Source organism: Micrasema longulum, unplaced genomic scaffold, assembly GCF_059751315.1.
Source record: "Micrasema longulum isolate JH-2025_06_02 unplaced genomic scaffold, ASM5975131v1 h1tg001425l, whole genome shotgun sequence".
Taxonomy (NCBI): Eukaryota; Metazoa; Arthropoda; class Insecta; order Trichoptera; family Brachycentridae; genus Micrasema; species Micrasema longulum.
The window spans coordinates 1-12,192 of record NW_028278611.1 but is presented as its reverse complement, the minus strand read 5'-3'; the positions used below and the strand labels follow the sequence as shown (position 1 = coordinate 12,192).

General features: G+C 30.1%; 1 protein-coding gene across 1 annotated transcript in view; it reads right to left on the bottom strand.

Annotated features, from left to right (window-relative positions):
* The window catches only part of Mp (collagen XV/XVIII-type protein multiplexin), a 96,692-nt gene extending 84,562 nt beyond the window's left edge, over window positions 1–12,130 (bottom strand). Inside the window, exons 1-4 of the mRNA XM_088235707.1 lie at window positions 11,933–12,130; window positions 3,876–3,993; window positions 2,387–2,503; window positions 21–91 (exon numbers count right to left, since the gene is read on the bottom strand). Coding sequence (XP_088091833.1) covers window positions 21–91; window positions 2,387–2,503; window positions 3,876–3,993; window positions 11,933–12,130 — 504 coding nt within the window. The remainder of the gene's footprint in view (window positions 1–20; window positions 92–2,386; window positions 2,504–3,875; window positions 3,994–11,932) is intronic.
* Between the last annotated feature and the right edge of the window lie 62 nt (window positions 12,131–12,192).

The window sequence follows — 12,192 nt, the reverse complement described above, 5'->3', positions numbered from 1 at the left end:
GGTGATTTGAATTAACAAACCTTTGGTCCTGGTGATCCTTTGTCTCCCTTCGGTCCCTCTTGAACCACCTCTCCATGACCGCTGAAACCGCCTAAAAATCCAAACGAGTAAAAATTAACATCTCCACGTACTATTTTAGAGCGAGTTCATTAGGCAAATGAAAACAGTCCATTACACAACATCATGAAAGGCAAAGTATACATGTTTATCTACTGAAACAAAACCAACATTTCCTGTTCAACAAAGTAATATCCACAGAATTAAAACCGAACCTATTCACTGGTATGATATAAAATGTTTATATGAACATATATTTACATATTTGCATTTCGGTATGTTAACTGATTTGTAACATATTTTGATATCATCTGTGACAATTCTCTAATTCCTTATTAGAATAATTTAAGTAATTGTAATAATAAAAATAGTGAATCAAGTTTTATTTCACTTTTATTTATTATTTACACCAGTGACCGAGTTTTGTCGTGTTCCACATCCTCAGGCTATTTTTTTACACATTTACCATAGGTTATTTTGTTAAATTGATTATCACAGTAATTTAAATGTCAAACAAAGGAGCAGGTAGCTTTATAATTTGTATTTAACTGATTTACCTACTTCACAAATAATATGCATATTTTTTTTTATACCTCAGGAGCCCATAAAAATATTGTGTGATTTGGGAAAAATTCAAAAAAACGTTCTATGATTTTATAATTGACTGAAATATTTGGTAGCTTAGGACGATCGTTTAAGTTTTTCCTTAGTAATATTAACGATTTGTTTAAACGAGCTATTTCAAGTTTGTTAAAATATCAAATTTAATATTGAAATTCTGATAGTATGGCATACTTAATAATGTTTAAAAAATCTGAGTTTGAATCCTGTAAAATATTTTTTTTGCACACACAATAAAGAAAAATGGTTTACATCCGATTTAGTAAACGTGATTTGAATTTAAAACCACCGACGAAAACGTAAATTGTTGAAATAAATAAAGGGTAATTGCAGTTTCCAACATCCTTTACTTAGATTTATTAAAAGTGGTTAATACGTACCTATACGTAATATAAACACACCATTGTCATTGATTACTGATTTTAGACAAATATTTATTATGTTTAAGTTTTTATTTGCTTAAAGAGTTAATAAATAATAAATGAAAAATATTTTTAAAACGCTTTAAATATGTATTATCGGTATTTATTCCTCACATATTACTGAGTAAGTTTAGTTTTACGTTATGTTTTTAAAACTCGATGTTCAGGAACGAGCTAAACAAATACACTTTTCTTTGAAAAAAGTAATGTTTTTGTTGAGGAAAAATCTTTTGATATCCTGAAAATATAGAGCAAGTATCCTTATCTAAACAACATTTGGCATATCGTAAAATCCTGAAAGGAAGACACTTGATACTTTCATTGTGAATCCAGAGCATTGAAAGGCACGTTATTGAAAGAGAATAATATTAGTAATATCAGCTTCTTGTTTGGCGCTGATCATTTTGGACTCGAACGAAGAGGGGAAAAATTTCAGTGAGTTATTACCAACTTTTCTACTTAGTTAGTACTTGCGAAATTGAGAAGAATTAAAAATTAATATGACATTTTGAAAGAGAAGTGGGAAGAAAAATCAAATACCAGTAATATTTATATAATGTAGTATTTGTACAATTATTTTTGAATTAAAAGGTTAAAAGTTGGTTAAAACAACAGTGTGTTTGTTTAATAACACTATGCTTATGAAAAGTGACGGAACGGCTTCTAATAAAATATTATAATGTGCATAATAACACAAACGAAATTTGTATTTTAGTTGGTTCACCGACAGGCAATAATACATAAACATAGTTTTAAGTACTCGTCTTAAACAATTGAATGCACTGTACCTGGTTGATAGATTAAAAATCTTTTAAGGAGATGATGTATTTGGGAAAAACAAGAAAAAAATCACTTTTATTCCTTCTCAATAAAATCATCAACACTTATTGTAATGTTTTTATGCCATTAACTTACTATTCAATAAACTTTTTAAATATCCATAGGTTTCCTTAGTTAATGTTTTAAATTATCTGAGAGATTTTATTAACTATAAAATATTCGTAATTAAGATTGTACTTGTACATGTTTTTGACGAGGAGACTTCAACATAGGCAGAACTCATAATTGAATAAACTATTCATATTATTGACTAATTACTTTGTTCAATATCATGAGATTTTTTTTGACTAATTTGAGATATCAGAATGAAAGTGCTTCTAAAATTTCTAACCCGTGTTTTTTTTCCCATTATGTAAGTTAATAATAATCGGAAACGATATTATTAATGAACATGTAAAGTTTGACGCATGTCATGCTGCAAGTAAAAAAAAAGTTTATCTTCGTACCTGATACAGCAGAACCAAATCCTGATCCGAGGAATTCCCCATCGTCTCCACTAAACCCTCCTGTTATGGGGCCGGGAGGACCTGGAGGTCCTGGTTTTCCAACTGTTCCAGATTCACCTTTAAAAAAACAGTATTTTGAAAATATTTATTTAACAGAAAAGGGTCTACATTAAATAAAAGGTACACAACATTAAATATCTAGGTACGCCAAATTGGATTTGAATAATTTCGTGAATAAGCATTCGATAAAATATATTTTCGCCCGCAAAAAAATGGTATTTATTTGTTAACCCGACGCAGGGGTCAATGAACGTATTAACTGATACATTATTGATCTTTTTATTTTTCTATATTTTTTCATTTCTTCCAGGAATAAAATGTAATACAGCTTTGGTCTTTAGAAGATATATTTTAAATATTTTATTTTATTTTTGATTCAACATTACATTAATTGAGCAGCCATGTAAAAATAAACAATAATATCTCTATTTTAAAGGAATAAATAAAATTACTTTGTTTTATGAACCACTTATTTATTATCACAACCGACTAGTTTCGGCAACTCACGTTGTTCTTTTCAGGGTTATATAATTAGTCATTATATCAACCTAAAGAGGGCAACGTGAGTTGCCAAAACTAGTCGGTTGTGATAGTAAATAAGTGGTTCATAAAACAAAGTAATTTTATTTATTCCTTTAAAATATTACAATGAACTACAAAGCTAGTGCTACAAACATCCAAAATAATAATAGTTATCTTCGAAAAACTACTTTAAAAAATCGAAATAAAAACACATTTTTTTAGAGAGAATATACGCAGATACAATTTAAAAAAAATTACAAAATTTGCAGTATTGCATATGCCTAGAAAAATGTTACACATATTGTAAACTAAAGTGAAATTCACCTGCACGCATTTTGAACCCACCTATCTAAGCCCACACGCAAGGCACTACTAAAACAAAGCAAGCTATCGATACGTCAATCTTTTTATTCTAGCTACTGAATGGGAGGAAATGGGACGCTATCAATTTTAATAGTAAAGTGAGCGTTTAAAAATGTGCCGGGCGTCTCACACCCAGGTTCGTTGACGCCGGGTTTAATAAGATAATACTCACATTTTTATATCATATTCCCAGAGAGTTCATGAATAATTGCAGTACCTACATACATACGCAGATGGTTCAAATTATCGGATAAAACCATTTGCCAGGCTTTTTTATTTATAAAATAAAGCAAAATTAATTTGATCACTTTGGAAAATAACAAAATCCCATTGGATTGATGCACAGTGGTAGGAATATTATTGGATTGAAAATGATAAATCTCTAATAATTCTCCGTAATACTTAATATATTTAATTTGTGGATCAGTGCGTCTATCTTAAGCCCTTTCAAAATGAAATAATACCCATACAAACGAGGCCCCAATCCTCTGTCGTGTTTTAAATAAAAGATAATGAGTTTCTTAGGTAGGAGTTAATAAATTACCCTTCTCTCCCTTATCAGCCGGTTTTCCATTTGCACCAGGCAGTCCTGGCAATCCATCCATGCCAGAAGGTCCCCGTTCACCTTTGACTCCATGGGGCCCTTGAGGACCAATATGTCCCTGCGAAAAGGAAAGGATTCGATTAGCAGAATGAAATAAACCTTTTTGGGATATTCATTTGTAAGATTTAGCCATGTTATAAAAATATTACAGACATTCAATTCAAGCAATTTTCAATATTTTCTGATTATTTACAACTTCCATATATATTCAAAATCTATTGGAACGTATTGTAATCCGTCACAAATAATAAAGTATTTATGTTTTAATTATAAAAATAATTTGTTTATGTAAAAAAAAAAAAAATCAGAAACTTTTCACTTATTGTAATTTTTTTATATCCTTTTTATATATTATCATAGTCGGCGTAAAACGATGTGACTCCGATAGGTTTTAATTCATTTTTCTAGTTTTTATTAGATATTTGTTTTTTTTCCCCTTAAACTACTGCGCAAGCTGTCGAAGACTTTTGGTCTTATGAACAGATGACTATCCGTACTAGATGGGCGTTTTGGTTATTTAAAAGAAGTAGCAGTTACAGTTACTGTTTAAAAAATCTGGTAAAAGTAGTTACTCAAACAGTTAAAAAAATGTGTTTCTGTAACGAAATACTAGTCAGGATATTATTAATTCACAAATTCAATTTAACAGTTCTGCAGAATCGTAATTCGTGAATTTAAATTATAATTCGTAAGTTACTGACTAGTTTTTAGTCAGAGTAACAATTTAATTTATTTTTGTGAAACTATTGAAGCTGTTTCTAAAGGATAACTGTTAAATTATTTTTACCACCCCATGTCTGTATTTTGTAGGAATGTTAGTACTTTTATGAGTTATAAACCTGGCTAAAAAAATATATTTATAGCCTAAGTATTTTAATTTAATAAGAGAGAACTCTTAATTTTTTTTTTTTAATTCTTATTAAAAGTCATATTTTATTTCTAACAGATAAATGTAAACGGCAGGATCCGTGGCGTAGTGGTTAAGACGCTTGCCTCACGCACGGAAAGTTCCGGGTTCGATTCCCGGTGAGGACACACAAATTTTATGTGTTTTTTCTCAAGCCTGGGAGTTCTGTTTCATAATTCACTACTGTGATTGGACCTCCTAGCTTGTTTTGTTGCAAAACGATATGTTTTATTTATTATTATTTTTTTTTTTTTATAGAAACAAACAGCCGACAATGATATAATAACATAAAAACAATACGGTTTAGAGACAGACCAGCAAATTTTTCAAATATTTTTAAAAATTAAATTTAAGTTTTAGCACGAATATACTCTTTATTCATGCCGGAATTTTTGCGGATTTAACTAATTTATCTCTACTTAATTAAAGTGTATCGTCTAATTATTATTCACTCCAAACTTGCTAATATAATTGTTACGCTCATTACTGAACTAAATGAGTGAGGCAATGTGACCGCAAGTGTTCATTTGGGTTTTGAATACAGAAATTGCATGCGTTTAAAATTAACATTTAAATTCATTAATTAAAGTAGACTGAATCGAGTAAAGTGCAAAACGTTGCACGACACTAAATAAATTTACCAGATTTTAACCGCAGTAAATTATAAATAACGTGTACTTGTAATGAAAACGTTATTAATAAACATGGCATGTTTAAAAAAAAGGGCGTAAATATAGTGTAAAAATGAAACAGTTAAATGAAAGTTTAGACAGCAAAAACACATTTTAAAGCCTTATGTTTTTTTTTATTTCCACATTAAACACCCATGTTTATTGAAAGGGACCCAACATTTAGTCTTAAAGGGTAAGCGATAAGCCACGAGTAGGTGTTTTTTTCAGTTTAAAAAAAAAATTGTTGTGGAGGAGACTTAGGATGATCTAGGAAAAATAAGCATATAGATATATACTTTAAAATTTTTCCTTCTTTTAAAAAACATGCACTATCCTAGATTCAAACTGAAAATATATACTCTTTTTTTCTATGATTTCTTTATGATTTTGTGTTTTTTTAAAAATATTTTTTATTTCCTTTTTTCATTACTATAAAAAAAATTACAAATAATCTTTAACAGAATATTTTACATTTTCTTTCTTATGTTACACAAAAATTATAACTGTCCATTATTTATTATAGGAGCAAAAATTTATTAACATTTTCTTGTATACCCACGAACAGGCCATGCCTTTGTGGGATTTTTTTGTTTAATATTTTTACTATTACTATGTATTTCATTGCTATGTAATAATGCTTTATTTTTTAAATACTCTGTTTTATCACTTTTGTTTATTGTAAAAAAACAACAAAAAAATGTGAATCGGGCCATATATAGCCTTGGATATATTTAAAACCCAAAGTAAATTTGACAATTCACGCACTTATAAAATGCTTACGCGATAGTTTTCCTGAGAAAAGAGAAAAGAATAAATATTCGTTTTTATACTTCAAGTCAGATATGGCTCGGGATGTAAAGGGGGATTGAGAGTAATGAAATGAAAAAATGTGGAAAAACAAATTTTGTAAAGCAATTTCATTGAATAATAAACAAATTAATAAACATGTACGTTTATAAAAAAATGTTTTGACCAATTGTACCAAAACAAGTTTGTTAAACATGATAATTAAATGTTACGATTTCGTCAAAACTGATACATTGGTTGGCTTAAAAGAGTAAGATATAACAACCGATTGTGCGCCTTTTCTCGAAAACGTAGCAGTTTTTTTTTAAGACGTTTTTTTTTAAGACGTTTGTATTTCCTGACCCTTAACTGCAAGCGTGCTATTTTTAATGTGGCTTTTTTAGAGAGTTCACCATATATGTGTTCTTTCATCTATTTAAAAAAAAAGCATTCATTTACATACTGCAAAATTATTTTTTGCTTAAGATGAACGAGTAAGACGTTAAAGTCAACATATTTAATTATGTAACTTTAGTCGTAAGTAACAAATAAGGATTAAGCTATAATGTAATAATAGACTCCTCGTATTGTGCGTTTTGTTGGTTGTTGTGAGGGGAGCTCTTACACCAGTTGGAGATGACTTAAAAAAACGATGTTGATGTTCGATGCGTAATTATTACACGGTAAATGTAAAACAAGACAGTGAGAACTGAACATAATTGTGTTATTTCTTTATTTTATCTGGGATTTTTCCAACTATTTGATAACAAAATAAGTAGAAATTTATTAACAATACCAATCAAATAAATCCAATCATGTAATATTGATTTTAAAAGTTGTTAATTTCTATGTATGCAACGTTTATATTCATGTGTGTGTTTGTGAATGTGTGAGTATGTGCGCATGAGAGTAATTGTAAGAGGGTGCGTATATATGGGTGCGTAAGTAAAAATATCACGCCTTGTGGTCCTTTTACACGAAGGCCGTGTTATTTTGTTTTTTACGTCTTTATGGCAGGGATAAAGTTGATGCACTTTAAAAGGTTGAACTAGATTTGTTATACGATTTTGTTATTAAACGTAAATTCCTTAAATTTAATAAGTTGGTCTTGCACAATATAATGCATGGTGTTAAACAGAAAAGTTGCTTTGTTCAGACGACGCTCTAGATTTTTTAGCTATATAATTGGGTCGCGTTTGTGTCATCAATCTAACACAATGTAAATAAACAAAAAATAAAAAAATATACATACAATAAAATAAAAAGGATCATTTTAGTACTAGATTTTACCTTCAATGGAGTTTGTTGAGATGCTTAGTCGTACGTTTCAGATACCGTTCCAGGGACCATAAAATATTCACGTGTAAAAACACCCTTTTAAATTGATATTTCAAATCAACCATGTTGGGAATCAAACTCGAGACCTCTAGCATGGTAGGTAAACGAGCTGAGCATTAAACCACGACGTCGAGAAAGAAAAAAATACAGATGTTAAAATAAAGATAGAACGGGGAATTCGTAGTGTGTAAAGAAATTACTTATACCAGTCGCAGTCTTGTAAATGTCTTAATTTCTTTTTTCCTTGACCAAAATTTTATTTTGATGTGATGTTGTAATATAGACTTATTTCAAGGCCAGATCGCGAAACCCCGAGGAACATTTCTCATGGCAAACTTTATTCAAATGTGGTTAAATTTATTGCCAGAAACACATAACAAGAAATAGCAAAAGATAATACTATTGTATATTAACTTTGGAAAAATATTGTAGAACATTTAAATGATGCACATATAAAATAAACAAGAAAATATAAATAATTTAAGTATTAATGTCTAAAAAAAACAAACAATGAACATTGGTATGGTGCATATGTTAAAACAAGGGTGAAGGATCAGAGATAAGACATAAATATGAAATTTAAAAAACCATTAAAAAATATACTAGGTATTGAAATGAATACAGAGTAGTATTAGAGTAGAGTAAATGATAACAAAATTTATGAATTTATGCATGTTGTCTGTTTTTTCTTTGTACAAACTCACCCCCGTATTTTCTCTCTGGATTAGGCATAACAGCAATGTTTTTTTACGAACTATAGATATTTACCGTAAACACGCCTCTGTTGTTTTGTTTTCTATTTTATAAATAGTTTTTTATGGGCGTTAGGCCCATCCAAAAACCCGTAAATGCTCCAAGTATTATTTTCCGTCTATGACATAATGACTAATATTGAAAAACGGAAAAGGTACAGACTAGGAAAATTTTATTCTGATGTTCTGTAGAAAAAAGATAGTGAGGAACTTAAGCCCTACGGGAAATTGGATACAAAAAAGGTTTTTTAGCGCGCGGTAAAAATTAAATCATTAAATTGTACAGCAAAGTTTTTTGAAAATGTACGAAAAAAATAATAAAAAATATTTTAATTAAAACGCACTTCTTTGATTGACGTCACTGGTACATTTGAACCAACCAATGATGCGAGAGTTGAAAAGGATATCCAGTTGGCTTACCGTAAATAAACCAATGGGAGGAACGAACAGGGAACAACCTCTGACGTCACACGCGGAGTTATTTCAGAAATACAAAACTTTAAAAAGTCATAGCGCTAATAATACGATATGAAAAAAAAAGAATTCTTTAGATTAGTTTAATAGTCTTTCGACAAATAAAAAAATATACAAAAAAATAAAAAAAGACATAGAACTTTCTCATTGGATCAGTTTTAGGGTGTGGAAAACGGAACAACGAATCGTCGATTTTGGTTTTCCATAATCAGTCCGACGTGAAGTTGTCTTTCAGACTGCGAAATCTGCGAGACAGTGACAGAAAAACTGTGTTCAAATATCTATTCATCGAATTTAAAGGTCACCGAATTTCCTCTTGAGACGCGGAAACGTTATGTAAAGGTACAGAGAACTAATCAGGAATGATTCTATCAAAAAGATTTCAATTCCTCTTAGAAACAAACTGCTCAGAATGAGCCCACGCCTCCTACTATCTCGTTATCCAGAAACGTGGTTTCTAGCTTTAAGCCTTTCATTTACATCAAACGGAAGCAGCATGTCACAGTGCGGCCTTAAGTAGAACCCTTTATTGGATTAAATCGTTAGCCTGTTATTTGATATCATCATCATTTCTAAAGTTATAACCTGTGGTACATAGGGTGCTAAAATACTTCTCCATATCTATGGTAATCTAGCAATATGTACAATCTAATAAAAATATAAAGGAGAGAAATTGAACAAATTTAAAGTAAGAACTGAAATTCGAATATTCATTCTTTAATAAAGATATGTATTCAATAAATTATTTTATTTAAAAAATCTTTATTCAGTGGGGCAGCATATTCGTATAAGCCGTAAAAGTAATTAAATAAGGTTAACTCTTTCAGACCAAAATTCATCATATATTATTTTGTGTTAAATCTGCTAAATGTACATAATGAAGTAATTCTTACAAATTTTATGATACTTTAAAAAAAAAACTCTTTATGACATTGGAAACGATTAATACCCGTCTGCAGAGACAAAACTTAAGGTGAGGAAAGTACATTCTATTGTCTTCACCTTCGGGTTATTCTCCGCATTTGAGACTGGAATATACTTTCCTCACCATAAGTTTTGTCTCTGCCTACGGGTATAAGTGTTAATTTATAACAATCACTGACTCTCAAACTGATAATGAATTGACGGAGTATAATTATCTTAAAATACACATTTAAAAAAAATATTTTTAAAACATTCTTAAAATATCATTAAGAAGGTCAATGAAAATTTGCTCAAAAACAACCAAACCAGCCAGAAGCTAGCTGTCCAGCTACAAAAACTTTTTTATGTAGTGCTGACTATCAAAATAAGCAAAAAAATAGAGGTATACTAAAGGACGCCAGTAAGTAAATAATGAACTTGCTGCTTTTTGTTTTCGGTTGGTACGTGACAAAATACATATATATTAAATTTCACGCACACCCAGGATTAAAGTTTTAAGAAACAGAGACAGGATAAATTGGCACATCACTATACTTATTCTTATTCTTAGGTGTAAAAGTAAGTGCTATACACGCTCTTGACGTCACTATGATCTGTAAAGATCTACCGTGATAGATCCTCGTGAATAGTTTTCGGCCTCCAAGCCCAGGTCTTTAAAGGGCCTGGCTATTGTGTGAAAGGCGAGAGTTCTCATTTTTTTAAATCTCCCCTTCCAATTCCAAATCCGTTAAGTCTCGGGCTATTAGGTAGGGGGTGAGTTCTTTAAAATCCTCAGGTTTAACCAGTGAATCCGAAGAAGAGGCTTTTTTTTATATGAAAAGCATCACATTCGCATATTTATTTATTTATTTATTTATTTATTTATTTATTTATTTATTTATTTATTTATTTATTTATTTATTTATTTATTTATTTATTTATTTACTTATTAATTTACACGCCCTACGGGCTTTTACATATATTAAAAATTACATTCAAGTGCAGCAGTGAAACATACGTATGTAAATTGAGTTAAAATTAAAGATAACATAAGAAAAGCTAAAAGATACAATAATGAGGAAAAATCAGGAAATGAACCAACATAGGTATAGGGTACATAAAAAAATATTTAATAAATTTACATATGAAAACATACACACATACATACATACAAGTTTATACATTATTATAGAGATACATGAGAAAAAATGTGTATAGGTGTTTTCTCATCTGCACTACAGAACCTACATCTAAAAGTTTCGGAAAGGTTAATTTTTTTTACGGTTACATATTTACATATTTACTACAGCAATTAATTTTTATTTATTTATAAATTTCATTCTTAAATTCTCTTGTTTTTTAAAAACTTTGCTCAGCTAACAAATATACATACCCCGTTCTAAGCTAAATATTTACATTTTAATGCATGATAATAATTTACAAGTTAATATACTTAAAAAACAGAACAAGACAAATAGAAAATGAACTTAATAGTATACACATATTCACATATATTTAGACACACATACACATATATATATATATATATATATATATGCGTATACACCTACGAGTATATACATTCATAAAATATGTATGCAAAACATCATGTTTACTATTTGTTTTTTTTTTAAATATTTTATTTTCACCATCCAGTAAGAAACTTAAATCTGCGGCATGCATCAATCTCTCAGAATTTCTATGACTATTGTCACGATGTCAACACTTTCTTCAACATGACAAAACTTCCGATTTTCCATAATTCATGCATAAAATTATAGACCTTTTTGCCAACGTAACATTATTGTCTCGATGCCAGAACAGTGTTGACTCCTTCTCTTAGTATTAGATCTGAATTGGAGTATCTTGTATTATGGTTGTGGTTGACGGTTAGGTATTTGTCTTTATTTAAGTGTGTAACTACGCCGCTCTTTATATATGATGTTAAATAATATTAGGCACTCTGAATTCTTTGAAGGCCAAGTCTCTTGGATAACTAAATAGTTATTAAAAATGAAATATTAAAGATTTCTGTGAAACTGTTACCGGTTCAAGGGGGGGTTTTGTACAAGCAAGGTGTTTTTTTAATCTGCAGAGCCCTGTAAGGGCAAGTGGGTTCTAGTGATCACTTGATTTCAGCTGAGCTTTTTGAGGCCAAAAGCAAACCATTACGAATATCCTTTTATCAGTTCCTTTGTGTGGTGCTGACCAAGCACTTTTTGACAAATCATTACACTCTATTTCCTGGTCCATGACCCATGACCTAAGTTCGTTACGAGGAGCACATTTTGGCAACCCACAGTAGGGTTCTGGGCCTATTGGGGCTGTCTCAGCTCCCAGCATTACCAATTTATTAACTGCCATGTAACCGTCGATGTTTGATTGTCCAGGTACAAAAATCAATGTCACACTATTACACTCACCGA